Source organism: Manis javanica, chromosome 6 (assembly GCF_040802235.1).
Source record: "Manis javanica isolate MJ-LG chromosome 6, MJ_LKY, whole genome shotgun sequence".
NCBI lineage: Eukaryota > Metazoa > Chordata > Mammalia > Pholidota > Manidae > Manis > Manis javanica.
The window spans coordinates 94,152,526-94,178,808 of NC_133161.1; the positions used below are offsets into that span (position 1 = coordinate 94,152,526).

General features: G+C 37.6%; 1 protein-coding gene across 10 annotated transcripts in view; it reads left to right on the forward strand.

Moving 5' to 3' along the window:
- The window catches only part of SUGCT (succinyl-CoA:glutarate-CoA transferase), a 777,770-nt gene that overhangs the window by 41,425 nt on the left and 710,062 nt on the right, over window positions 1-26,283 (forward strand). For all 10 annotated transcript variants that reach the window (XR_012132408.1, XM_073239072.1, XM_073239068.1 and 7 more), the window contains exon 6: window positions 205-325. Coding sequence is in view for 9 of the 10 variants with exons in the window: in XM_073239072.1 (XP_073095173.1) it covers window positions 205-325 (121 nt within the window). In the remaining variant the exon portion in view is untranslated. The remainder of the gene's footprint in view (window positions 1-204; window positions 326-26,283) is intronic.

Genomic DNA, 26,283 nt, shown 5'->3' on the forward strand with positions numbered 1-26,283 from the left:
CATTGTTTTACTGGTGATAATAGCTCAAGTAGTTGACCAGAGCCTTTCTTTTTATCTAACTCTACTTTGTAATTCTACTTTTTCTGGACCATACAAAGTGGGAGTCAGTTGTGTTTACTGAAATTAGAAATCTATCATGTGGGGATTTGTTGAAAGTTTCAAAGTCCCTTAAGAAGTCTGACTCATCTTCATCTCTTCCTTCAGCTTGCAGCTGTTTCTGATGTATTTGTGGAAAACTATGTGCCTGGCAAACTGTCCACAATGGGTCTGGGATATGAAGATATAGACAAGATTGCTCCCCACATCGTCTATTGTTCCATCACAGGTATTTCAACCCCACACACTAATCAGTGAGCAGGTTATCCAATGTCTGCGTTTCTTTGTTTATGTAAGAAACCTCTTGCTAGTTTTGGTTTTCTAGAAGTAATTCTGCTGTCCATCTGTTTACCCCCCATGCCAATTTAAGTTGCTGAAAATTAACCATGAAGGTATATTAACATAAATGGCATGTTTCACATATTTATTGGCTATTTTTATTTCTTCTGTAAATTTATATGCTTGTAGTTTTTGTCAAGTTTTAATTGACATTCTATAAACATTTATAAAGTACTGTTATTAACTCAAATATAGAATTATAGGTGAAATATTTATTCACTTTAAGATAAATAGGAACTTAACACATCCTTTCAGTATATTCAAATGTGCTAAGCAATGTGAAGGAAAGCAGTGCTATGAAGTCTTACAAATTCTTCAGCCTTTGCTGGTGAACCTCATACGTGTGTGTGTGTGTGTCTTTGGGACAAAAAGAGACAAAAGTCATCATATTAGTTTTACATATTTTATTAACAATTAACTATTAGTTAGGCATCAAATATAGAAAAGTGGCTGTTAAAATTGAAAGTTACATTAGTAGTTTTTGTCAGAAAAATCCATATTTTCAGTCTTTATTAATTTATCCACCAAATATTACTGCAGGTCTTTCGTCTGCCAGGCAGTAGTCTAAGGTTTTGGGATATAGCAGTGAATAGCATATATTTATGTTTTCAAGGAGATTTACATTCTAGGTTAGGTAGCTGGATAGTAAATAAATAAATGTTTTTGTTGATTTTTCTTTTTTGTAATTGAGTCCAGTAGTGATAAGTGTTAAAGAGAGAAATAAAGTAGGGTAAGGCCGAGGGGGTGGGAAGGAGCCATTTTATACTGGGAGGTGAGAGATAGCTTGTTAAGTTGATATTTGAGCGGAGACCTGAATGAAGTAAAGGAGTGAATCATAGCAAAGAGGATATCAGGCAGGGGAATGGCAGGTGGAGAGGGCCTGAGGCAAGAATGTGCTGGGCATGTGTGAGGACCAGCAGGTCTGGCTGAAGCAGAATGAGCGAAGGGGACTGTAATAAGAAGAAAACCAGGGAGATGTTGGTTAGCAAGATCATAAAGGGCTTGTGGGAGGCTATGCTTACGGAGTTTGGCTTTTACTAGAAGTAAGATTGTATGCTAATGGAGTGTTTTGAGCAAAGGAATGATATGATCTGAGAAATTTTTAAGAGGATCACTCTAGCTACTATGTTGAGAACAGACCATAAAGGACAAGGGAGGAAGAGGGGGTACAATTATGAAGCTATTGAAATATTCCAGGCTGGAGATGATGGTGGCTTGTATGAGGGTAGTAGTGATGGAGGCAGTTGAAGAGTGGTAGGATTCTGAATATGTTTTCAAGACAAAGTAGATAAGGTTGGCGAATGGATTAGATGTGAGTGTCAGAGGAAGAGTACAGTTAAGTATGACTGTAAGGTTTTGGCCTGAGCAATTAGAAGAATGGAATTGCTCTTTGCAGAGTTGAACAAGACTATGGCAAGTTTCGGTGGGGAAAATGTCAAGAGTTTGGTTTTGGACATGTCTAGCTTGAGATACCTATTAGATATCCAAGTGGAGATGCAGAGTATAGGATTGGTCTAAGAGTCAGGAGTTGAGGGGAGATGTAATATTTGATAGTTATGAGCAATTAGATGGTATTTAAACCTGGTTGAGATCATTCAGAGTGATTGTAGGTAAAGGAAAGTCCAAGGGGCTGAGCTTGCTGTACTTCAGTGTTTGAGAGATGTGGAGGACATGGGGAAGGAGATTGAGAAGGGATTGTCAGAGAGATAGGAGGAGAACATCCCTGAGGCCAAGTGAAGGAAGTGTTTATTTTAATAGTTTAAGCACAAAGGCATAAAGCATATAGCATATATGGACCTGAATTACTTGTATTTCCTAAATCCACCATGCTTTCTCTGACTTCAGAGCCCTTGCACACGATGGTCCCATTAGTTGGAATACTGCTCCCCTACCACACCTGGTTACTCTTTGTTCTTTGGATCTCAACTGGGATGTTATTGCTTCTGTGCAGACTTTCTTCATCCCTCACAGTTGGGTTGGGTGTTCTGTATCACATTTTGTATTTGCTTCATTTTTTTTTTATGAAGTGGTGTTCTTTTTTTTTTATTAAAGTATCATTGATATACAATCTTATGATGGTTTCACATAAACATCACAGTGGTTTCAACATTTACCTGTATTATCAAGTCCTCACCCCTCCATTACAGTCACTGTCCTTCAGCATAGAAAGATGCAATAGAGTCATTACTTGTCTTTTCTGAGCTGTACTGCCTTCCATGTGACCTACCTATATTGTGAGTGCTAATTATAGTGCTCTTTCATCCCCTTCTCCCTGTCTCCCTGCCCACTGTCCCCAGCCCCTCCCCTTTAGTAACCATTAATCCCTTCTTGGACTCTGAGTCTGTTTTGTTCCTTCAGTTTTTCTTTGTTTTTATACTCCACAAATGAGTGAAATCATTTGGTACTTGTCTTTCTCCGCCTGGCTTATTTCACTGAGCATAATACCCTCTAGCTCCAACCAGTTGTTGCAAATTTTGTCTCTTCTTGCCTGCCTCCCCTCTGCCCTCCAGGCTCTTGTTCTATTCAGTTTCATATGTAGTGCAGACCACATGGTGGGGACTCAGAAGTTCTTGAATTAATGAAAGAATAATCAGAACTTGACTAAACAGTTGTTTGAGCTGCCTTTTTTTTTTTCCTGCATTTACTTGTTAGAGATAAGGGTAGGTGGTAAATTACTATGCTTACATTTTCCAAAGAGACTTTTAGAGGGTATAGGCTAGAGTTAGCATAGTTGGCCTAGTCTGTTACTTCTTCTACTGTTTATTCATAGCACTATACAATGATCATTGCTTTAAGGTACCAGAAGAGCCTGTACCATGAAGTAAATATTCAATTATTGTCATTATGCCTTAGTTTCTTTTTTTAATTGAAGTGTCATTGATACACAATCTTATATTGGTTTCAAATGTACAACACAGTGGTTCAACAGTTAACCATATTATTAAATCTTTACCTCATCTAGTGTGGTTACTATCTATCAACATAGAAAGATGTTACGGAATCATTGACATGTTCTCCATGCTGTACTACTGTCCCTGTGACCAGCTTATCTTGTGATTGTGAATTACTATGCCCCTTTATCCCCTTCACCCTGCCTCCACACCTATCCCAACCCTTCCCTCCCCCTTGGTAGCCACTAGTCACTTCTTAGTGTCTATGAGTCTACTGCTGTTTTTGTTTCTTCTGTTTTGTTTTGTTGTTATACTCCACAAGTAAGTGAGATCATATGGTATGTGTCTTTCTCTGCCTGGCTTATTTCACTGAGCATAATACCCACTAGGTCCATACATGCTGTTGCGAATGCCAAGATTTCTTTTCTTTTTGTGACTGAATAATATTCCATTGTGTATATGTAACTTCTTTATCCATTCATCTTTTGATGGACACTTAGGTTACTTCCATATCTTGGCTATTGCAGATAGTGCATATACCTTACATTTTTTCCTAAGGCAGGAAGGGGAACTAGCACATTTAAAAGAGATTTTAAAAAGGAACTAAGCTCGAGTTTTATTCCTTATTTTTCAGTAAATTTAGCTTAAAAAGGTATCTGAAAATCTTTTACTGTGAAAGTGACAAAAATATGTTATCTTAAAAATTTTTGTTACTAACAAAATAATAATAGCCAAAATTCTCCTGTTTCTGTGCATTCAGGTTAACTGAGATATTTTACTTAGACTATGACACATTAGTTTAGTGTAAATGCTTTTCTCAGTATAATTATCTATGTGGTGGTGTTTTCATATAAGTCAGTTATAACTGGAATGTTTGGCTGACTGATGTTTTAGATAGAATGAAGAGCTCAGCGATCACTTCTCTGCTGAATCAGTGTGAGAGCAGGTTCTGTATGTAGTAGGGACTTCTTGCTACTAGATCTCGTTTTTAGAGGTACTTTTTTGTAGCTTTATAATCACACTTTCATTTTGTGTCTATATATTAATATTTATATATGTAATAGAGAGGGAGAAATTTTTCCTTAAGATCTCATAGTTGAATGAAAATAAGGTGTGAAATATTGAAACAGGCAAAACAGTATCTTTTGAATTACCCTATTACCATAACAATGCTGCATAATTAACAAAGGCAAAATCTTACCTGACGATCAGTATTTATTTCTCATTCTCATGAATGTGGGTTGGCTGGGGTTCAGCTGATCTAGACTGGTTAGATTTGGCTCCACATTGTAGGTTGGAAGCCTGGTCTGTCTCTAATACTCCTTGGGCCAGTGGCTACCAAATGCACATTCCTTTCCTAGTGAGAGGCAAGAGCACAAGAGAATAAGCCCAATTTCACAAGCACATTTAAAGCCTCTGCTCATATCACATCTGCTAACATTCCTGTGGTCAAGGTAAGTCATGTGATCACATTTAGTACCACTGGGGGGTGCTATACATTTCATTGTAGAGGCAGGAATAGTGGTCACATGGCAAAGGGCGTATATTCCGAGAAGGGTGAAGATTGGGAATAATACGGCATTGTTCACATTGTATCACATTCCCCCAGCCAAATAAAGTGCTAGTCCACTTGGTAAGCCTCACACTTCCCAAAGTTTCACATCTGTAACTAACTACTGGTTAGAGTCCAAAGTTCTTCTGGGCATTAGCTTGTGACTGTAGAATCTCTTAAGTTTTCTTCCAGTTTTGAGATCCTGTTTTAACATTTAGTGCAGCAAAGGGCCTTGGAGAGATTATATTATTCAGAAGTTCTCAGCTTAAGGGAGAATGAGGTATCATATGTTTTTCAGTGACAGGGATGGGGGAATAAAGAGTTTATGGGGAGAGGCATGTGTAGTCTGAAAAAGCACCTCTCATAATTCTGTAAGCCCTTACATCCCCACCTCCTGGCAGTCATGTGTAAAACATCCATACAATTCATTCTCTATATCCTCATAAGGAAACAGACCCAGAACCACTAAGGGACCTAAGTCACAGAGTTGTTTAGTGGGAGAAAGTTTTAAAACTCTGACTTCTTGACATTGTATTAAGTGCCTCTATGCTTTCCATACGTAGACATGCATCTTTATAAGTGATGACATGGACTTTGTGATTACCAGACCCTGAATAGCTCTACTTGAGAATAATATATTTTTGCTGTTCTCTTCCATTTGTTGTTAGTCATATTTGCAATGGTAGAAGTCATGAAAAAATTTGTTCATCAGGGAATCTAATTTCAATAGATTTCTGTGGAAACGATCATTTATGAGTCACGAGTCTCTGTGTATGTAAAACAGAGGGCATTTCTTTCCTAAAAGTTTGATATTCTTGGTAATTGGTGTGGTTTTTTTTTTTTTTTTTTAGTTTTTAGTGAGGCTTATTTGATCAGTGTAATGTTGCACATATTATGATTGGAATTCTAGACTTGTCTGATTTTTCGTGGTATTGCTGTCAGTTCTGTGCTGACCAAGCCCAAGTAGTCTTTTCTTGTTCACATGTTGGCCTTACTGCTGATGAATGTAATCTTGGAATGGTTGGGAGATTTACTTTTATGTACAATTGTGTGGTTGAGATTACCTCAGTCTGTGAAATCTGGTTTCAGTACAAAAATGTTAGACTGATCACAAGGGAGGGAAGGACCTGATTATTTTTATTAGCATCGTTTCAGTGGAAGCTGATCATGAACATTAGGGGGCAGTGTTTAAAAAGCTATAGTTCACTAGGAATTACTTTTTGAGAAAACTGTAGTGTTTTCACTGAGTAGAAAGAATCTCTGAAAGGACATACTTATATCTTTTATGAAGTCTTTTTTTTTTAACTGGCCATTCTCTACCTCTCTATACTTTTAGAAGCATCATGAAATTTTCCTTAATAATTTAATTTTGGGTTGTACCTTCTTTCCTTTGTCTTCTGGTAATATTATTAATTATAAAATATTAGCAATAAGAATCCTCTCTATAATATTTAAAATATTTATTTATTTTCCTCTAGTTAACTTCATTACTCTTTCTTCATTAAAGGATAAACATTGCATTATAGCATTGACAAGACTAATTTTGTGGTAGGAATGTTTATATGTCCTTTAAAATTTTCTTCTTCCTTTTTCTTTTTTTTAGGAAAAGGGGTTTACAAAGTCACTTTTTGGCTTTTGTGAATTTCCCAGTGGCATTTTCTTAATCACTGTCCTTGTATGGACAGATTGCAGGATTTTGCTTGGGGATAGGGCCTCTTGAAGGATCTCGAGACTCAATTCAGAGAGAATATTCTAGAGAGTTAGACCAACTCTTTTATTTTAAATAGAAAAAGCCTGAGAGCTCTACTTATGAAACAAGGGAATAGTATATGTAAAAACAAAGGGACAAATAGTCAAGAGAGTTTTAAGGAAGATTTAAGAAATCTGGTAGGAGAATTGTCCTGTAGGAAGATTTATCAAACAACCATAACAATAAAACGGTGTGGTATTGGCACAAGGGTTAAGAAGTAGATCAGTGGGACAGAATAGAGAGTTCAAAAAAATACGGCACATATATGGAAACACGTTTTATTTTTTAGGGCTTATGCTACAAGTCATTAAAGGGTGGAATATACAGTAATTGATGATAGACAATTGGTTAACCTTATGGACAAAGATAAAATTGACTTCGAGTTTATTCTATATAGTAAAATAATATTCAAAGTTGACTTAAGCACTAAGTATAAAAAGTAAAACTTTAAGGTTTTCGAAAACAATATAGGATCATGTCTTTATGATCTTTGGGCAGGGAAGAATTTTGTAGACAGCATATGGAAAGTGTAAACTTCAAAAGGAAAAATTGATAAACTTGACTACTTACTAAAATGAGAAATTTGTGTGCAGCAACCACCATAAAAAGCAAGAAAACAAGGGGACAGAAGTTATCTTGGAAGATAACTTACAAAGGATTAATGACCAGAGTACATTAAAAAATTCCCTCAAATCAAATAGAAAGAAATAATGCATCAGAAAAGTGGTCAAGCTCCAGAAAAGGAACCTGAATGGCCAGTTAATGTTACTCAGCAGCAGTAGTCTTTAGACAAATGCAAATTAAATAAAAAAGTAATATTCCATTTCACACCTAAGAGATTGACAGGCCCTTAAAAGCCTGACAATACCCATTGAGAAGAGCAAGGGGTCCCTTGAACATTGCTGCATGACTGTGAAGTGATGCCCATTGTTAGAAAGCAGTTTGACAAAAACCCTTTTGAGGCTGCAGATGAAGCCACCCTCACGTGCCCACAGACTGTGAAACCTACAGGTTCACTTCTAGGTATGTCCCTACAGAAGTTCTGGAACATGTGCATGAGGAGACATGAAGAAAAATGCTCATAGCAGCATTGGTTGTAATAACAAAAAGGTGAATATATCACACAAATAGACTTTAATAGGAAAATGGGCAAATGTGTGATGTACTGGGATACTAATAAGCAGCGGAAAGAGTGAACTGAAACCACATAAAATCACTGTGGATGAATTTTACAAACATAATATGAAGAGAGCAAGTTACAAAGATATGCAGAATGGTACTATCTACATAGAGTTAAAATCATAGAAAAAAAGATTTTTTAGTAATTCAGTTATACATGGTTAAAATATAAAGACATGGATGGTAATGAAAAATACTAAAGTAAGAGAGTGATTGCCCCTGATGAGCAGAGAGGGAGGTTTATACAACCGGGAAGGGACATACAGGACTTCAACTGTATTAGCTGAATAAGTACGAGTATTGGTTGTATTATTCTGTATACCCTTTTATGTTTGAAATGCCAATAAAAGACTCAGAAATGCCAAAATAATTCCCTTCTCTCCCCAACCCTCCCCTCCTTCTTTTCTTGCTTCCTTCCTCCCTCCATCCTTTCCTCCCTTTCTCCCTCCCTCCCCCTCCTCTGTTTGCCCCCACCCCAACTCCATCACATACTTCGTGAGCTTCTGTTTATTTCTGGCTGTGTTGAGTGTACAGGGTGAACAATGCAGACATGGCTCCTGCCCCTAAGGAGCTTGCAGCTTAGTGTCAGACATTTTACAAACAAGGTAAAAAATATGTTGTGGGCTAACAAACTGTGTTGTTATGAAAGAATCAAACAGAGGGCTGTGATAGAGATTAAAAAAGGAGGAGATAAATACTATAAGTGGGATGGGCAGGGAAGGCCTTTCTGGGGAGGTAACATTTAAAAGACCTAAAATATGAGAAAGAGTCAGCCATTCAGAGAGCAAGGGAAGGAGTGATGCAGGCAGAGACCGCCGAAGTGCAAAGGCCCTGAGGTAGGAAGGATCTAGGTAACTTTCAAGGCCTGAGAGAAAGCAGTGTGCCTGGAATACCCAAAACTGGGAGACCGGGGCTTGAGAAGACACTGCATAGATATGCAAGTGCCATGGCGTACTGCAAGGGATTTGAGCCGTAGAGGGACGTAATGCAAACTGCATTAGAAACAATCTTTAAAAGAGGAATAAGATACTGATTGACTCACTGAAGAACTTCATTATGAATATCAGACATTGAAATAAAGTTCAAATTTCAGAGAGTAGTTATTAAGATAAAATTTCTTTTGATTACTAAAGAAATCGCTGTGTCCCCATAGGGTTTCAACGTCAATAGCAGAGAATGTTGAACCCAGGTGGATATGACCAATCATCTAACAACTGCATCCAAGTTCATATCATGGCAATGACAATGCAGAATGAAACGGTGCTGAAGCTGGGTTCTTACGGAGTGGGTTAGTCTGTGTGTGTGTGTGTGTGTGTGTGTGTGTGTATATATTTATCATTTTCTGTGTATTCATCACGTAACATCTTTTAAAAAAGAATAATTAAAAAGTAGTCTGCCTGCCCTGTAAATGCATAACAATTTTGAAAAGGAGAGAAGAAGGAAGGAAGGGAGAGAGGGAGAGAAGGATGGAAGGAATAAGAGGACAAGAGAAAAGGAAGGAAAAGAATCCCAATTAAGTCAAGTGGAATAACAATAGGCACTTTTTTTTTAAACCTTTAAAAATGGTAGTGCAGGCTACTTCACATGACTTTCACACAGCATTAAGCATCATTTCTAGATTGAATAAATAATCAATATGGACATGACATTAAAAGGGGTCCTCATAGTCGAAATAATCAGAAACTACTGGTCTAAATTATGAGTCACTCTGTTGCACACTCTTTGGGGAAATACATTTCTCCACAATTTCAGAGTGTTGTGGCCATCTGTCCAACTTTATAGTCCGTGATCCCTAGCCAAAGTGTGGTTTGACATATTTACCATTTCCTACCAAACTCATTATTTAAACAAATAATGACACCATCTCTGCAGGGGAAGAGAAACATAACACATAATTACAAGATTTCAGAACACAGCCCATAAAGCTAGGGACTAAGATTATATTTTGTCTGTAGACATGGATTGACTCCAGAAAGTGATTTTATGCCTTTGTTTATTCCCCAAGGGCATAACCTTCTTATCTTTACATACTTCTTTTTACTGTTAAACATACAACAGATGTGTTATACAAGTTGGGCTCAGTGTAAGCAGAAACTTAATTTTTTCCCACCCTACCTCCGCCAACCTGTGTTCTTGACTCATTTTCCTTGCTCATGGATGAGATCCCGGGGAAGTCCTATAGACTTTTTTGTCCTGGTTATTGCACTTAAAGTATAAAAAAGTTCATTCCAATCTAAAATAAAAACCTCAGACTCGTATACAGTTTATGACTTTTTCCTTTCCCCACCTTCGGTCTGCCTTCTTGGAAGCTTGATGAGTGTATGGGTAGTCAGTTCCCTCATTATTCCGCAGTCCCTCCCTTCCCCATTGCTGGCCGCTGTTTGTGATTCCTTCAGATGGGCCCTCTTAGGGAAAAGGAAGTGGGTTAACCAGAGCAAGACAAACCATTATTTGCCTGGTGCAGTTGGAGCCAGGCACTAGGGCCTTTTGTGTGACTGAAGCTCAGGCAGTGGCTCTTTGTCTTTGTAGGATCCTCAGAGATCTCAGACTGTAGTTCTTCCCCTTCAGACCCTGGCTTTCTGTGGTCCTCTCTACAGAGTCTCTTCAGGCCACCTTATCCTATAGGCAGCCCTTAAAAATATAATTCCTTTTAAATAAACTAGTTCTGCTCTCCAGATGGTCCACTTGGCTCAGAGGGAAAGCCCTTCCTTCCTCTTCCTCACCTTTGGCAGGAGTGTGATTTACCTCCACGTCTGTTAGTTCTACTGCCTTTAACTGATAGAACAACAACCTCTTGCTTTTAGTATGTTTTTAGGCATGTCAAGTCTTTAGATAATTTCAAATTCTCAGAACACAGACCAAGATCTCAGGTGCTTTTTTGAAGTATCCCTCATGTGGCTTGAAGTAAAGGGCAGGCAGTCTTCCCTTCCCCTCTGGCTGGGTGAAATATGTAGCACATGGACAATTCTTTCTAGGGAAAAACTTGCTAAAGGTTGTAGTTATCTTTCCACTTTTTCCTGCAAATCCTCACAGGGATGATAAGTGAAGGACCCATGATATTTTAGCATGACCTACATTGGTATTCTGGCACTTGCGGCTTTCGTTTTGGGTTTAAAGCCTCAGCTGGAAGAGACGAGAGAGTCCCATTGAAAAGTTATTTGACTCAAATTTTGTTGAAGAAATGTTTTTCAGGTAGTAAAGAATAATATTAAGTAGAGTGAACATGAGATATATCTTCAAAATTTTTAAATACAAATAGATAATGTTTAATAAAACTGTATTGACTGATTCCATATATATTTTGACTTATTTAAACACAAATGAAAAGGTCAATCATTTCTCTCTATATAATTTCTAAGTAAATATCTTTTCCTAATAGCAAATGTCGCTTTTAAAGTTGATGCTGAGTTGTTACTGGGTATAAAAGTATGATAGTTTTCCTTGGGAATTGTTTATGAAACTGGGTTTAAGAAAATCTACTGGACTGGAACATGGACAAAATGTTTCTCCATTATGTTAAAAGAGACAAAATTTCTCTTTTTAAAAGAGCTCTACTGTATATAATTACGGATGTGAAGTGAGTACAATCTCATGACAGTTTTATATATAAATGTATGTTTGACCTATTCCACTCGCCAGATACTTTTATTTTTCTTATACTATTGATTAATAAAAAGGTTGAAAAGGTTGAGCTGTGTTCTCAGTGCCTTAAAGCTCCAGAAGCAAAGAGAGAGCCTGGGTCTAGAAATATGGTATAAGTCTAGAATCAGTTTTACCTTTGGTCTCTGATTTCTAATATCTGGATATTATGGTTCTCAATTTAAAGAACCTTTTGGGGATCAGAGACTAGCAAGGGAGAAAAAGATGACAAAGTTAGTTAATGACAAAGCAGTTGTTATTCATTATTCCAAAACCTTCACAAATTGAATGTCTCATAGATTGTGCCAGATAAAGATGCCAAAACTTAGTCAATATCCAAAAATGCTGTCATCAGAACTGAATTGTTTCTCTTTATGGTAATAGGCCTAGAAAATTAATCCATAAATTTAAAGAAAGCAAAGCTAAGTAAGAAGAAATGTTATGTTTAAAAGTTAGATAAAATTTAAATAGCATTTATTTCATGAATACTAATGATTTTTTTCATACCTTAGTTGGCCTTACAAGCCAGCATTAGTGCAATACTAGAAGATTTAGTCCTTTATTTGAACCATAGTAACTTTAATCACAGAGGTCAAAAGTGTGTGGGTAAGTAATAGTCATATACCCTGAAAGATCAGGGTTGTTGATAGAATATCAGATTGTGGAATCAGTGAATTTGGTTTGTAAAGAACATAAAACCCGCAAGAGTTTATCAAATAAAAAATGCCAAAGTTAAAAAAGTCTGGCAAATGTATGTGGTTGTAAGAAAGGCTAGTCTAACAAACAACCCAATTAAAAAACGGGCAAAGGACCCATATGTTTATTGCCACATTATTTACAATAGCCAAGATATGGAAGCAATCAAAGTGTCCATCATAAATAATGGATAAGGATGTTATACATATATTCAATGGAATATTATTCACCCATAAAAAAGAGAAATCCTGCCATTTGCAGCAACATGGATGGACTTGGAGGGTATTATTAAGTGAAATAAGCCAGGCGGAGAAAGATAAATAACACATGATTTCACTTATGTGTGGAATCTAAAAACAAAACAAAACAAAATGAGTAAAACGCAGTAGACTTGTTGACACTGAAAAGTGACTGGTGGTTACTATGGGAGTGGGGTTGCGGTAGGTGGGTAAAATAGTTGGAGGGGATAAAGAGGCACAAAATCTCAACCATAATATAATCAGTCATGGGGATGAAAGTACAGACTGGAGAATATAGTTAGTAGTTCTGTAACATCTTTCTGTGTTGACAGAGTAATTTCACTAGTTGGGGTGTGGATTTAATAATGTATCTGACTGTCAAATCACTGTTTTATACTTGAAACCAATATAATTATATATCAACTATACTTCAATAAAAAGTATCATAAACAAAAAGCAAATAAAATGGGCAAAGGGTTTGAATAGACATTTCTCTGAGGAGAAATGCCAGTGAGTACAAGGAAAAATGCTCAACATAAATCTGTAGGGAAATGTGTATTAAACCACAGTGAGATACTACTGCACACCCATTAGGATGGCTATTATTAAAAAAACAAAAGATAAGTGTTGGTGAGATTGTGGAGAAATTGGAAACCTTGTGTGCTCTTGGTAGGTATGTAAAACAGTGTAAGCCACGATGGAGTTTCTCTAAAAAATTAAACATAGAATTACCATATGATCCAGCAATTCTACTTCTGAGTATATACCCAAAAGTATTGAAAATAGGGACTTGAACAGATAGATATTTGTACACTCATGTTCATAGTAGCATTATCAAAATGGTCAAGAGTTAGAAGCAACTGTACATTAATGGATGAATGGATAAATAAAATATGGTATATACTTACAGTGGCATATTCAGCTTAAAAAGGAAGGAGATTCTGACTCATGCCACATCAGGATGAACCTTGAAGAACTCAGCATAGGGGCACAGTGATTCTACTAAGCTGTGCATATTCATGTACACAAAACACCCTCGTTCAGACCTTTTAGCTGGCAGTGTTTAGTAGAAGGTGTACAGGATTGATTATCAGCAGCAAAGTCCTCATCTTTATCCTCAGTGTTTCTATAGGTCTTTTACTTCTATGACCCTCCACCATTTGAGGTCTAATCTGTCACTCGGACTTGAACTAGAGGTCATGGGGGTTACTGGACAAAAGCTATTTGGCCCATCTCTTTTACTGTCTTGAGTCATTCAGCATCAAAAACAACCATAGTCAATATTAAAAGCGAAGAACCGTGGGCAATGTGGCCCAGACACTTCACAGGTGAAGATGGGTGGGGGCAGGGAGAGACCCCCACTTCTTTCACCCTGCATGTCCAGCCTTTCATTGGATTCTGTGCAGTTCCCCAATTCAGTTTTCTAGAGCAGGGTCCTGGAAGGGTCTGTGGGCCAAATTTGACCAGTTTATTGAAAATGAAGTTTTATTGGAACACAGCTATACCTGTTTATTTACATACTGTCCATGACTTTTGCATTTCATCAGCAGAGCTGAGTGGCTGGAACAGAGACCCCAGACCTCAGAAAGCCAAAAATGCTTACTGTGTGGAGCTTGATAGAAGTCTGCAGACCTCAGATCTAGAGTAGTCGGTATTTATGGTCTGAAGGTAGGGATGACACCACAGGAGAGAGAGAAAGTACTTCTTTCTGTGCTCACTTCATTGTATGTTACATTAAAGTACAGTTATTTTTGCTTTATAATCTATACCACATTAAAATAAAAAAACATAAAGAAATGCTTTCTAAGTTAAAAAAAGAATTTGTGGAACCTATACTGAGGTTATTTGTTCCCTTTGGAGTCTAGGCCCTGAGGATACTTATTATGTATTATGTATTATGTATTATGATGATGTAAAAGTCAGGAGTCTGAATCCTGTGCCCACATTCCCAAGAATGATAATAATTTTCTACAATGAAAATGATTACAGATTAAGAAACTGAATTGTGAAAAAAAATTTACACTTGGTTTGGCTCTATAACATAACATCTAATATTTATGGAGTATTTAGTATATGTTAGGCTTTAGTATGTGTTAGGCTAAGCATTTGTTATCTCATATAAAGTAATACATAATTGGCATAATTTGAATATAGGCAGATCTTATAACTATGATATCTATAGTATTTGTCTATTAACTGTAAAAAATAGCATGCACCATAATCAAAAGCTCTCCACAAGGATTTATGAGACTGGTATTAACTAGTGCTATGTGTCTTTGAGGAAGTCATAACCCTGATCAGAGCTTGAATGTCCTCATTCCTACAATGGAAATAAATCTGCCCTGCTTACCTTCCAGGCTGCTAGTGAGTCTGAGATGTAATTCATAGAAGTTGCTTCGGATTGCCAATTATTCTATGTGTGTTAAAGACATTAAGTCACTAAACATGTTTCAGATTGTGTTATGTAAATTTTATACTGGGATATAATAGTAGTGGTACCTGGAACTCTTTCTCATGAGGTGCATAATGGAGAGCAAAGGCTTGGTGGTCAGAGGACCCGCGTCAGATTCCAAGTTCTACCATTATTGGTTGTGTAACTTTTCAAGTTACTTAATCTTTTTTTAACCTCTGTTTTCTGCCTATAAAAAGGGAATAGCAATGCTGGTATCTCCCCCTGCAATGTTATTATAAAGCTTAAATAAGAGGGCAAATGGAATCAATAAAAGTGATACAGTCTTAACATGCAATATTATTCTCATACCTTGAGTCTTCTATCTTCTATTCTCCTTTCTCCACAGTGTTCCAGACATGTGCCTTCCACATACCCTCAGCTGCAACACGTGTGCAGTGATGCTCAAAACTGAGAGGAAACTGCTCTTGAGCAACCACTTCTCAGGGCAGAGGCTGTGAACTAAATATGTGAATCCCCATGCTCTATAGTTTCCCACATTCTCTGGCTCAATGCTTCTTTCTGTGCTCACTTCATTGTACGTTGCATTAAAGTACAGTTATTTTTGCTTTATAATCTATACCACATTAAAATAAAAAACCTTAGAAAGAAATGCTTTCTAAGTTTAAAAAAGAATTTGTGGAACCTATACTGAGGTTATTGAATAGTTATACATTCAAGAAATATTTATTGACATAGAAAATTTGATAGGTACCAGGAGCATAAAGTTTAGTAAGACATGTGGGCAGCCAACAGCCTCTGGGAAGGAGGTAGTTCATGTGGAGCCAAATAATTACAAGACAGTTTGGAATGGACAGAAGTGCTATGAAGCACAGGTTAGGGGTTGAGTAACCCCATGGTGGTGGTAGATTGCTAGGGTAGATTTAACAAAGGAGATAATAGTTAAGTTGACTTTTGGTATATGATTAGTTTTTTTACCAGGCAGAGAATGGAGGGAAAAGGCATTTTAGACAATGGGATCAAGTAGGCAAAGGAAGTGAGGCATAAATGGCATGTGTTCAAAGAGCAGTACACAATCCTATGTATGTAAAAGTGTGAGGTGAAGATGAGGTTGGAAAAGTAGACTGAGGCCACATAAAAGGATTTGTACACCAGACTTGTAAGTGTGGTCTCCATCCTGTTATTAGTAGGAATTCATCAGAGATTTAAGCAGGAAAGTCATGGTCAGATCCATTTTAGGGTGGTAATTAACTGTAGGTAGAGATTTGCATTTAACAAGATAATAACCTGACTGCAGTTGGCCACTTATAGTATGTTAAAGTAATGTTGGGGAGAAACAGTGAGTCTAAACATAGCAAAGCAGTGGAGATAGAGTAGAGGGTAAGGTTTAAAGAAAGATGTATCACATAAGTTGAGTGACCAAAAGAGAGGAAAAAGAAGGGAATGGAGATGATTTCAAATTGTCTAGCTTGAGCCATTAGAGGAGGACATGGGAATCTGGGAGAAATAAAAAATGAAAGTATTGGGACCATGGGAGGAGAGTTTCCAGGGGAAGATAAAATAATCAGTGTCAGATAACTGATGGAGAGGACATTTCTGTCTTGTACTCCCATAGCCTCTTTAATAAAACTATCTTGATTTTAACATTTATTAGATTGTATTCATCCATCTAAGTATGCATGCATGCATCTACCCATCTATTTTATCCACTTGAGCAAATGTGTTGTATCTACTCCATGGCAAGCATTGTAATATAATTATTTGACTTCCTTCTTCCATCAAGTATAAGTCTCTGAACATCTTGATAGCAGTACTGTCTTTTTTCCTTTGTATTCCCAATGCTAGTATGATGTCTATAATGCAGTAGTTACTAACATATGTTCACTGAGTTAATTATTGAGCCAAATAGTTTACAGATTGGAAAAAGAACCCATTAAATCACATAAGCAGCTATTGTTAATCCTGCAGGAACAATTCACTAAAATGCCAGGAGAAGAAGCCAAATTATAAGGATGCTTAGGAATGAGTGGGAGATGGTAGAATAGAGATCATGAGTTATCAGTTCTACAAGAATTTTTAGATAAAGGTAAAGATGAAAATTTGGATGGGAACTTCCAGGGAAGAAAGAGCTGGGAAGGCTTTAATAATACATGTTTTCTGGAAAAAAGAAGTTGTCAATATTAAAAAAAATTTTAGAGATTGTCTGGTACAGTATTCAAACTGCATACAAATTTTTAAAAAGTCAGCTTTTTAATACTAAAAAGGCAGACAACTTTGCTGACCAAATGCCCTCTAAATTCTTGCTGTCCAACTCTGCTAAATTCTTCAGGTTACTCATCAGTCCTTTACCATCTCTAGTTAATTCCTCATCAAATTCAAGGCAAGTGTTCTTCATATTTTCTCTTATCTCCTTAAGTACCATTCCCTCGGGTTCTCCTCAATTCTGTATTTCCAGTTCAGCTGATGTCCTTGCTAATAAATGCCAGTTTTACATGTATAGGTGTTCTCCAGAGAAACAGAATCAATAAGGTATAGATATATATGAGGAGATTTATTATAGGAATGGACTCATGAGGTTATGGAGGCTGAGGAATCACACAGTCTGCTGTCTGCAAGCTGGAGACCCAGGGAGGCCAGTGGTATGATTCAGCCCAATTCCCAAGGCCTGAGTGTGGGGGAGGGGCGTTGGTGTAAATCCTGGTCTGAGCCTGAAAGCCTGAGAACCAGGAGGGCCAGTGTCTGAGGGCAGGAGAAGATGGACATCTCACCTCAAGCAGAGAGAGAGAATTTTCCCTTCCTCAACCTTTTTGTTCCATTCAGGTTGAAGACCTGAATGGATGATGCCCACCCACATTCGTGAGGGATCTTAGTCTACTGATTCAAATGCTAATTTCCTCTGGAGACACTGTCAAAGACACACATCGAAATAATGTTTTACCAACTATCTGAGCATCCCATAGCCTGGTCAAGTTGACACATAAATTAATCATCACACATGTATTTTCTGAATTTCAAGAACTTCTACCTCAACTAGTAATAGCTTGTATTTATTGAGTCTTACTGTGTGGTCAAACTTTACATGCATATTTAGTCCTCATAAAATTTAATGAGGTAATGCTGGTTATCCCTATTTTCATTGATGGAATGGAGGCCTGTCTAAAATTAAAGTCTGGTGCCAACACTTAATTCTTAACAATGATACATTACCTCATCTTTTTATAGAAAATTGCTATAAAAAAGAACTACAAAATCTCACTGACTTTATATAACAGTTTTGTGTCTTTCTTATGTCACAGTACAGTGTGGGTCACTGGGGGCTTTGCTCCATTCGGTCACTGAGGTGTCCAGCTTTCTTAATCATTATAAATCCAGAGAACTAAAGGTTTCTTTGAAAACTGTCAGTGGGGATGAGTGGGTTAAGAAAGGCAAACGTAGAATGGTTGGGACAAATAGAAAGGACATTGGAAGATGACAGAGGAATGAAACCCAAATGTATTCTATAATTCCTTTAAATACAAAAGGTTTAACATTCCCAGTTAACATCAAAGGATTGTCAAGAGTACCTTAAAAAAAAAACAACCCACAATCCAAGTAAAGGTTGCCTATGAGACACGTCTTAAAAAAAATAATTCAGAAAAGTTGAGAACAAAAAGATGGGAAATGATAGAGCTGTAAATATAAACCAAAAGAAAGCTGGTGAAGTTATATTAATACTAAACAACAGACTTTAAAGCAGAATTATTGAACAAAGGATACTTGATAATGACTCACATGGTTCATGATAATAAATTCATGGAGAGTTTGACAATTCTAAAGATATGTACCCCAAAGCATATGGTCTCATAATACATAAAACTGGCACAATTGTAAGAAGAAACAAATTCACAGTATGGTTGAAGATTTTAATACTTCTTTCTCAAATTGGTAGGACAAGAAGGCCAACGAAGTCAGTAAAGTTTTGGGAGATTTGGGTAATACAATTAATTATCTTGACCTCTTGAAGAAAAGCCTTCAAAACTTTAATGGAAAATGATATTTAACTTCAAATTCTAAATCCTGACAAATCAAGTGTAAGAATAGAATAAAGATTTTCAGATCAGTAAATTTTGTTCCAACTCAAAAGTTTTACTTTCTATGCATACTTTGTCTGAAAGCTACTGAAGGATGTTTTCAATAACAAGAGCAACAGAAATAATAGTAGACCTGGGATCTCCCCAGTCCTCCCCCCACTGATACTACTTTCTCCTTTTGATTGTTTTGAAAGTACTTACCACTTAATATTATTTATATTCACAGTTTCATGCCACTTCCCTTGTCCTTTTTTATGGCTTTCTTCCCCCAAACATTGCTAACAATGTGAGGGGTGCTTACATATGTGATATAAATGTCCCTTTGTTAGTCGTCCTTGATAAGGTCACTTTTCCTCTAAGATAACTGTTGTTAACCCTGGTTGCACAGTAGTATTATCTGGGGTCATTTGAAATATACTGAAGCCTGGGCCTTACCCTATTTAATTAGAATCTTGGTGAAGGCAGGGTGAAGCCAGGGCTCTCATATTTAAAAAAAAATCATCAAGCCAAGGCTCTCATATTAAAAAAAAAATCATCAGGTAGTTCAAATGTGCAGCCAGGGTTGAGAACCTGTCCTGGAAGTTACTGGAGGTAGCAGTGGGCAGAGGGCAGCATGGAGGAGAGTGGGTTTCTCACAAGCAGTCTGACCCACTGCCTCTGGCTGGCTGTCTACCCTCTGCCCTGTCTGTTGCTGTTATGTCCCTGTGCTCTTGCTTCTGAGGTTTGCTGGTGTCCACCAAAGAGCTGACTCTGTATTTCTCCAGGGACTCTGCCTAAGCTGGAGTCATCTCGGACCACTGGGCTCCAGTTCTTTCCGTCCACCTTAGCTGCTTGGCTTCTTTTCCAATGCGTATTGGTGTGGTGCATTATGTGTGTGATAAGTCCTTTAAAAAAAACCTTTATCTTGGGATACTTTAAGATTGAAGGGAGAGGTGCAAAGATGGTACAGAGAGCTCCTGCACACTCTTTGCTCCACTCTCTGGGATGTTAACATCTTAGAGCAGTGATACATTTTTCAACTGTAAGACATTACATTGATACAATACTTCCAACTAAACTCCAGACTCCAGATCTGACCAGTTTTTCCACAAGTGTCTTTTTTCTGTCTGAGAATGCATTCCACACTAGTGCATTGCATTTAGTTGTTATGTCTCAGATTTCTCTAAGCTGTGACAGTTTCTCAGGCTTTCCTTGTTTTTGTGATCTTGACAGTTTTGAAGAGTGCTTGTCAGATATGTTGTAGAATGTCCCTCCCTTTCGGTTAGTCTGATGTTTTCTTGTGATTAAACTGGGGTGATGGCTTTTGGGAAGAGCATAACAGGAGAAGTGCCTTTCTCATGGCGTCATGTCGGGGATACATGATATCAACATAACTCATCACTGGTGATGTTCGCTTTGGTCTGTTGGTTAGGGTGGTGTCTGCAGCTTTCTCCACTGTAAAGTCGTATTTTGCCCTTTCTGTACTATGTTCCGGGGAAGCTAGTCACTAAGCTCAGCCTGCTCTCCAGTAAAGCTGCACCTCCTGCTGGGGAGTATCTACATATATCTGTAGTTATTCTGGAAGGCAGATTTGTCCCTTCTTCCTCATTTATCTATTTACTTAGTTGCTTATTTCTTTCTGCATGGGCTAATGCATATTTATTTTATTCTTGTGGTTGTAATCCAATACAATTGCATATTTTGTTGCTAAAATGTCTCCAGTGATGGCCACTGGTTGCTTTTTTAGGGTGGATTCTTTCTGACATGCCTCCATCTTTTCTTTCTTTCCCTCTCCTCCAACTCCTCCACCTCCTCCTTTTTTTCAAATTAAACTTTACTTTCTGGCACTATGATATGCTCGTCTTAATCTTTCCTTGCCTCAGCCCTACAACTAAGTGCTTTTTTATGTACATCAACTCATTGAATCCTCAAAATAGCCTTGTAAGATAGATATTATCTCCATTATGACAGATGTTGAAACCGAAGCCACCTAGTAAGTGGCACGGCGAGAACATGAACCAAACCTGTTATTGGCCACTAAGCTGCGTGGCTTCTTCTGCAAAGTTCCCAGAAAGAGATCATTTGAGGAAGTGCTTACTGATAGGGTATCAACATTTCCCCACAACTCTTCTCCCTCCTTCCGGCCCTTCTGTCCCTGGGAATTCAGCAATGAACAAACCAGAAAAGATCCCTGCTCTCATGGAGTCTACACTGTAGTGGGATAATAATGACAATTATTGAACCATTGGATGTTGGGCACTGTTCATCACTTTATGTAGTAATTGATAAAATCTTTACAGCATCTCCACAAAATAACTTTGTTACTATTCATAATTTTGAAGTGAGAGAATGAGGCACAATGAGGTGAAGTCACTAGTTTAGGATTGCTCTCCTAGTAAGCCATTGGGCCAGACTTGATAATGTGGAAAACAAGGTAAAGGACTGGGAAGGATCTCCAAAGATTCCAGCATGGGCAGATATTTTAGGGCCTATCAAAATTAGTAATGTCTCCCTTTTTGTTGGTCATGTCATATATGTTGATATATATATATATATATATGTATATATTTTTTTGAGAGAGCATCTCCCATATTTATTGATCAAATTGTTGTTAACAATAAAATTCTGTATAGGGGACTCAATGCACAATCATTAACCCCAAGCCTAACTCTCAACAGTCTCCAGTCTTCTGAAGCATAAATATGTTGATTATTTTTTTTTTTGAGAGGGCATCTCTCATATTTATTGATCAAATGGTTGTTAACAACAATAAAATTCTGTATAGGGGAGTCAATGCTCAATGCACAATCATTAATCCAGCCCAAGCCTAATTCTCATCAGTCTCCAATCTTCTGAGCATAATGAACAAGTTCTTACATGGTGAACAAATTCTTACATAGTGAATAAGTTCTTACATGGTGAAGAGTACAAGGGCAGTCATCACAAAAACTTTCGGTATTGATCACGCATTATGAACTATAAACAATCAGGTCAAATATGAATATTTGTTTGATTTTTATACTTGATTTATATGTGGATCCCACATTTCTCCCTTTATTATTATTATTATTATTATTATTATTATTATTATTTTTAATAAAATGCTGAAGTGGTAGGTAGATGCAAGATAAAGGTAGAAAACATAGTTTAGTGTTGTAAGAGAGCAAATGTAGATGATCAGGTGTGTGCCTGTAGACTATGTGTTAATCCAAGCTAGACAGGGGCATTAAAACATCCACAGATGCAGAAGATTTCTCTCAAAACAGGGGGGGTGAGGTTCTAAGCCTCACCACTGTTGATCCCCAATTTCTCACCTGATGGCCCCCTGGGACTGTGCCTGTCTTAGGTTGTTCCTCCCTTGAGGAATCTTACCCGTCTCTGGCTAACCAGTCATCTTCCGGCGCCATACAGGGAAATGTAAAGTTGGTAAGTGAGAGAGAAGCCATATTGTTTGAAAAGGTTAGCTTTTTACTTCTTTGCAGATTTATGCCCTGTGGCTTCCATGCCCAGCACTTGTCTCGAGGTATCTTTACCACCTGGAGGAATTATGATACTCGGTAACTTCGATATGAGGCACGAATTCTATTTAAGGGTTATAATTAGGAAGGAAGAAGAAAAGCTGTAGAGGTAGCAGATGGAAGAAAACATGGGAAGATTGAATATTTCTTTGACATATCTTCTTGTAGAGTAACTTAAGCATGTATAGGTTTTAAACTACTAATTAAATTGTGCACACACATTAACATAATAGGAATACGGTGACATAACCAAAGCAGATCTATAATTACCAGCCATCTCAAGTGAAGCTAAGAAAACCAGTTAGGCACCCTAGGCATTTGTGAAAATTAGTCTATGATATGATGGATATTGTCGAACTGTACTTGAACAGTCTGAGAGAAATCAGACAAATTAAAGCAGCCCATTTCTGGGATCTGTTCACATCCCATATGTTCTTTTAACAGTGGATAGTCTGTAGTTGTAAGATTTTGGAGAGCTATAACTTGCACTTCTCCTAATTCTTGGTTGAGTTCCAACAGTATAGATCCAGTCAAATTTGTTGTTTTGCTGTATGCACAGGCCAGCTTAGATATCTCCTTCTTCATTCCCATGGCAAGTCCAGGAACCGGTGGGATGAATGCAGCTACAACTGCAGCATCGCCTGGATCTTTGTTGAGGTTTTTTGATGATCTTCTTCTGGTCTGACTCTTCCAGAGAGTGCTGATGTTGGAAGTTCTTCTTCATATCGTATCTTAGTTCATTTTCTGGGTAGCCAAATTAGGCTTTGATCCTCTGTATAAACACAAACAGACCCTTTGCCCACACTTTGATATGCCCTTTATACCATTGTGTAGAACTCATTGGAGGTCACCACCCAGGAACTGCTTTTTTTTTTTTAAAAGATAAAGGAATATTATCAGAAAAGTGTACCTCCATAGCCGATCATCTGACACCCTTTAAGTGACCAAAATTAAGGATATTTAAAGCATGCATTAATTGTTAATTTACAGTTAGTTTTATCCTATCAGGGAGTAATCCTCCTTTTCTTTCTTTCTTTTTTTTTTTGTTATCTTTAATCTACACTTACATGAAGAATATTACATTTACTAGGCTCTCCCCTATACCAGGTCCCCCCTCTAAACCCCTTTACAATCACTGTCCATCAGCATAGCAAAATGTTGTAGAATCACTACTTGTCTTCTCTGTGTTGTACAGCCCTCCCTTTTCTCCCACCCCCCCCATGCATGCTAATCTTAATACCCCTCTTCTTCTCCCACCCCCACCCTTATCCCTCCCTACCCACCCATCCTCCCCAGTCTCTTTCCCTTTGGTACCTGTTAGTCCATTCTTGGGTTCTGTGATTCCGCTGCTGTTTTCTTTCTTCAGTTTTTCCTTTGTTCTTATACTCCACAGATGAGTGAAATCATTTGGTATTTCTCTTTCTCCGCTTGGCTTATTTCACTGAGCTTAATACCTTCCAGCTCCATCCATGTTGCTGCAAATGGTAGCATTTGCCCTCTTCTTGTGGCTGAGTAGTATTCCATTGTGTATATGTACCACATCTTCTTTATGCATTCATCTACCAATGGACATTTAGGTTGCTTCCAATTCTTGGCTATTGTAAATAGTGCTACGATAAACATAGGGGTTCATCTGTCTTTCTCAAATTTGACTGCTCCATTCTTAGGGTAAATTCCTAGGAGTGGAATTCCTGGGTTCAAATGGTAAGTCTGTTTTGAGCATTTTGATGAACCTCCATACTGCTTTCCACAATGGTTGAACTAATTTACATTCCCACCAGCAGTGTAGGAGGGTTCCCCTTTCTCCACAGCCTCGCCGACATTTGTTGTTGTTTGTCTTTTGGATGGCAGCCATCCTTACTGGTGTGAGGTGATACCTCATTGTAGTTTTAATTTGCATTTCTCTGATAATTAGTGATGTGGAGCATCTTTTCATATGGCTCTTGGCCATCTGTATTTCTTTTTTGGAGAACTGTCTGTTCAGTTCCTCTGCCCATTTTTTAATTGGATTATTTGATTTTTGTTTGTTGAGGTGTGTGAGCTCTATATATATTTTGGACGTCAAGCCTTTATCGGATCTGTCATTTCCAAATATATTCTCCCATACTGTAGGGTTCCTTTTTGTTCTATTGATGGTGTGTTTTGCTGTACAGAAGCTTTTCAGCTTAATATAGTCCCACTTGTTCATTTTTGCTGTTGTTTTCCTTGCCTGGGGAGATATGTTCAAGAAGAGGTCACTCATGTTTATGTCTAAGAGGTTTTTGCCTATGTTTTTTTCCACAAGTTTAATGGTTTCATGACTTACATTCAGGTCTTTGATCCATTTTGAATTTACTTTTGTATATGGGGTTAGACAATGGTCCAGTTTCATTCTCCTACATGTAGCTGTCCAGTTTTGCCAGCACCATCTGTTGAAGAGACTGTCATTTTGCCATTCTTTGTCCATGGCTCCTTTATCAAATATTTATTGACCATATATGTTTGGGTTAATGTTTGGAGTCTCTAGTCTGTTCCACTGGTCTGTGGCTCTGTTCTTGTGCCAGTACCAAATTGTCTTGATTACTATGGCTTTATAGTAGAGCTTGAAGTTGGGGAGTGAGATCCCCCTTACTTTATTCTTCTTTCTCAGGATTGCTTTGGCTATTCGGGGTCTTTGGTGTTTCCATATGAATTTTTGAATTATTTGTTCCAATTCATTGAAGAATGTTGCTGGTAATTTGAGAGGGATTGCATCAAATCTGTATATTGCTTTGGGCAGGAAGGCCATTTTGACGATATTGATTCTTCTTAGCCACAAGCATGGGATGAGTTTCAATCTGTTAGTGTCCCCTTTAATTTCTCTTAAGAGTGACTTGTAATTTTCAGAGTATAGGTCATTCACTTCTTTGTTTAGATTTATTCCTAGGTATTTTATTCTTTTTGATGCAATTGTGAATGGCATTGTTTTCCTGATTTCTCTTTCTGTTGGTTCATTGTTAGTGTAGAGGAAAGCTACAGATTTCTGTGTGTTAATTTTGTATCCTGCAACTTTGCTGTATTCTGATATCAGTTCTAGTAGTTTTGGGGTGGAGTCTTTAGGGTTTTTTATGTACAGTATCATGTCATCTGCAAATAGTGACAGTTTAACTTCTTCTTTACCAATCTGGATTCCTTGTATTTCTTTGTTTTGTCTGATTGCCATGGCTAGGACCTCCAGTACTATGTTAAATAGCAGTGGGGAGAGTGGGCATCCCTGTCTAGTTCCCAATCTCAGAGGAAAAGCTTTCAGCTTCTCACTGTTCAATATAATGTTGGCTGTGGGTTTATGATATATGGCCTTTATTATGTTGAGGTACTTGCCCTCTATTCCCATTTTGCTGAGAGTTTTTATCATGAATGGATGTTGAAGTATGTCAAATGCTTTTTCAGCATTTATGGAGATGATCATGTGGTCTTTCTCTTTCTTTTTGTTGATGTGGTGGATGATGTTGATGGATTTTCGAATGTTGTACCATCCTTGCATCCTTGGGATGAATCCCACTTGGTCATGGTGTATGATCCTTTTGATGTACTTTTGAATTCGGTTTGCTAATATTTTATAAAGTATTTTTGCATCTACATTCATGAGGGATATTGGTCTGTAATATTCTTTTTTGGTGGGGTCTTTGCCTGGTTTTGGTATTAGGGTGATGTTGGCTTCATAGAATGAGTTTGGGAGTATTCCCTCCTCTTCTATTTTTTGCAAAACTTTAAGGAGAATGGGTATTATTTCTTCTCTGTGTGTCTGATAAAATTCCAAGGTAAATCCATCCGGCCCGGGTGCTTTGTTCTTGGGTAGTTTTTTGATTACCGTTTCAATTTCGTTGCTCGTAATTGGTTTGTTTAACTTCTGTGTTTCTTCCTTGGTCAGTCTTGGAAGGTTGTACTTTTCTAGGAAGTTGTCAAT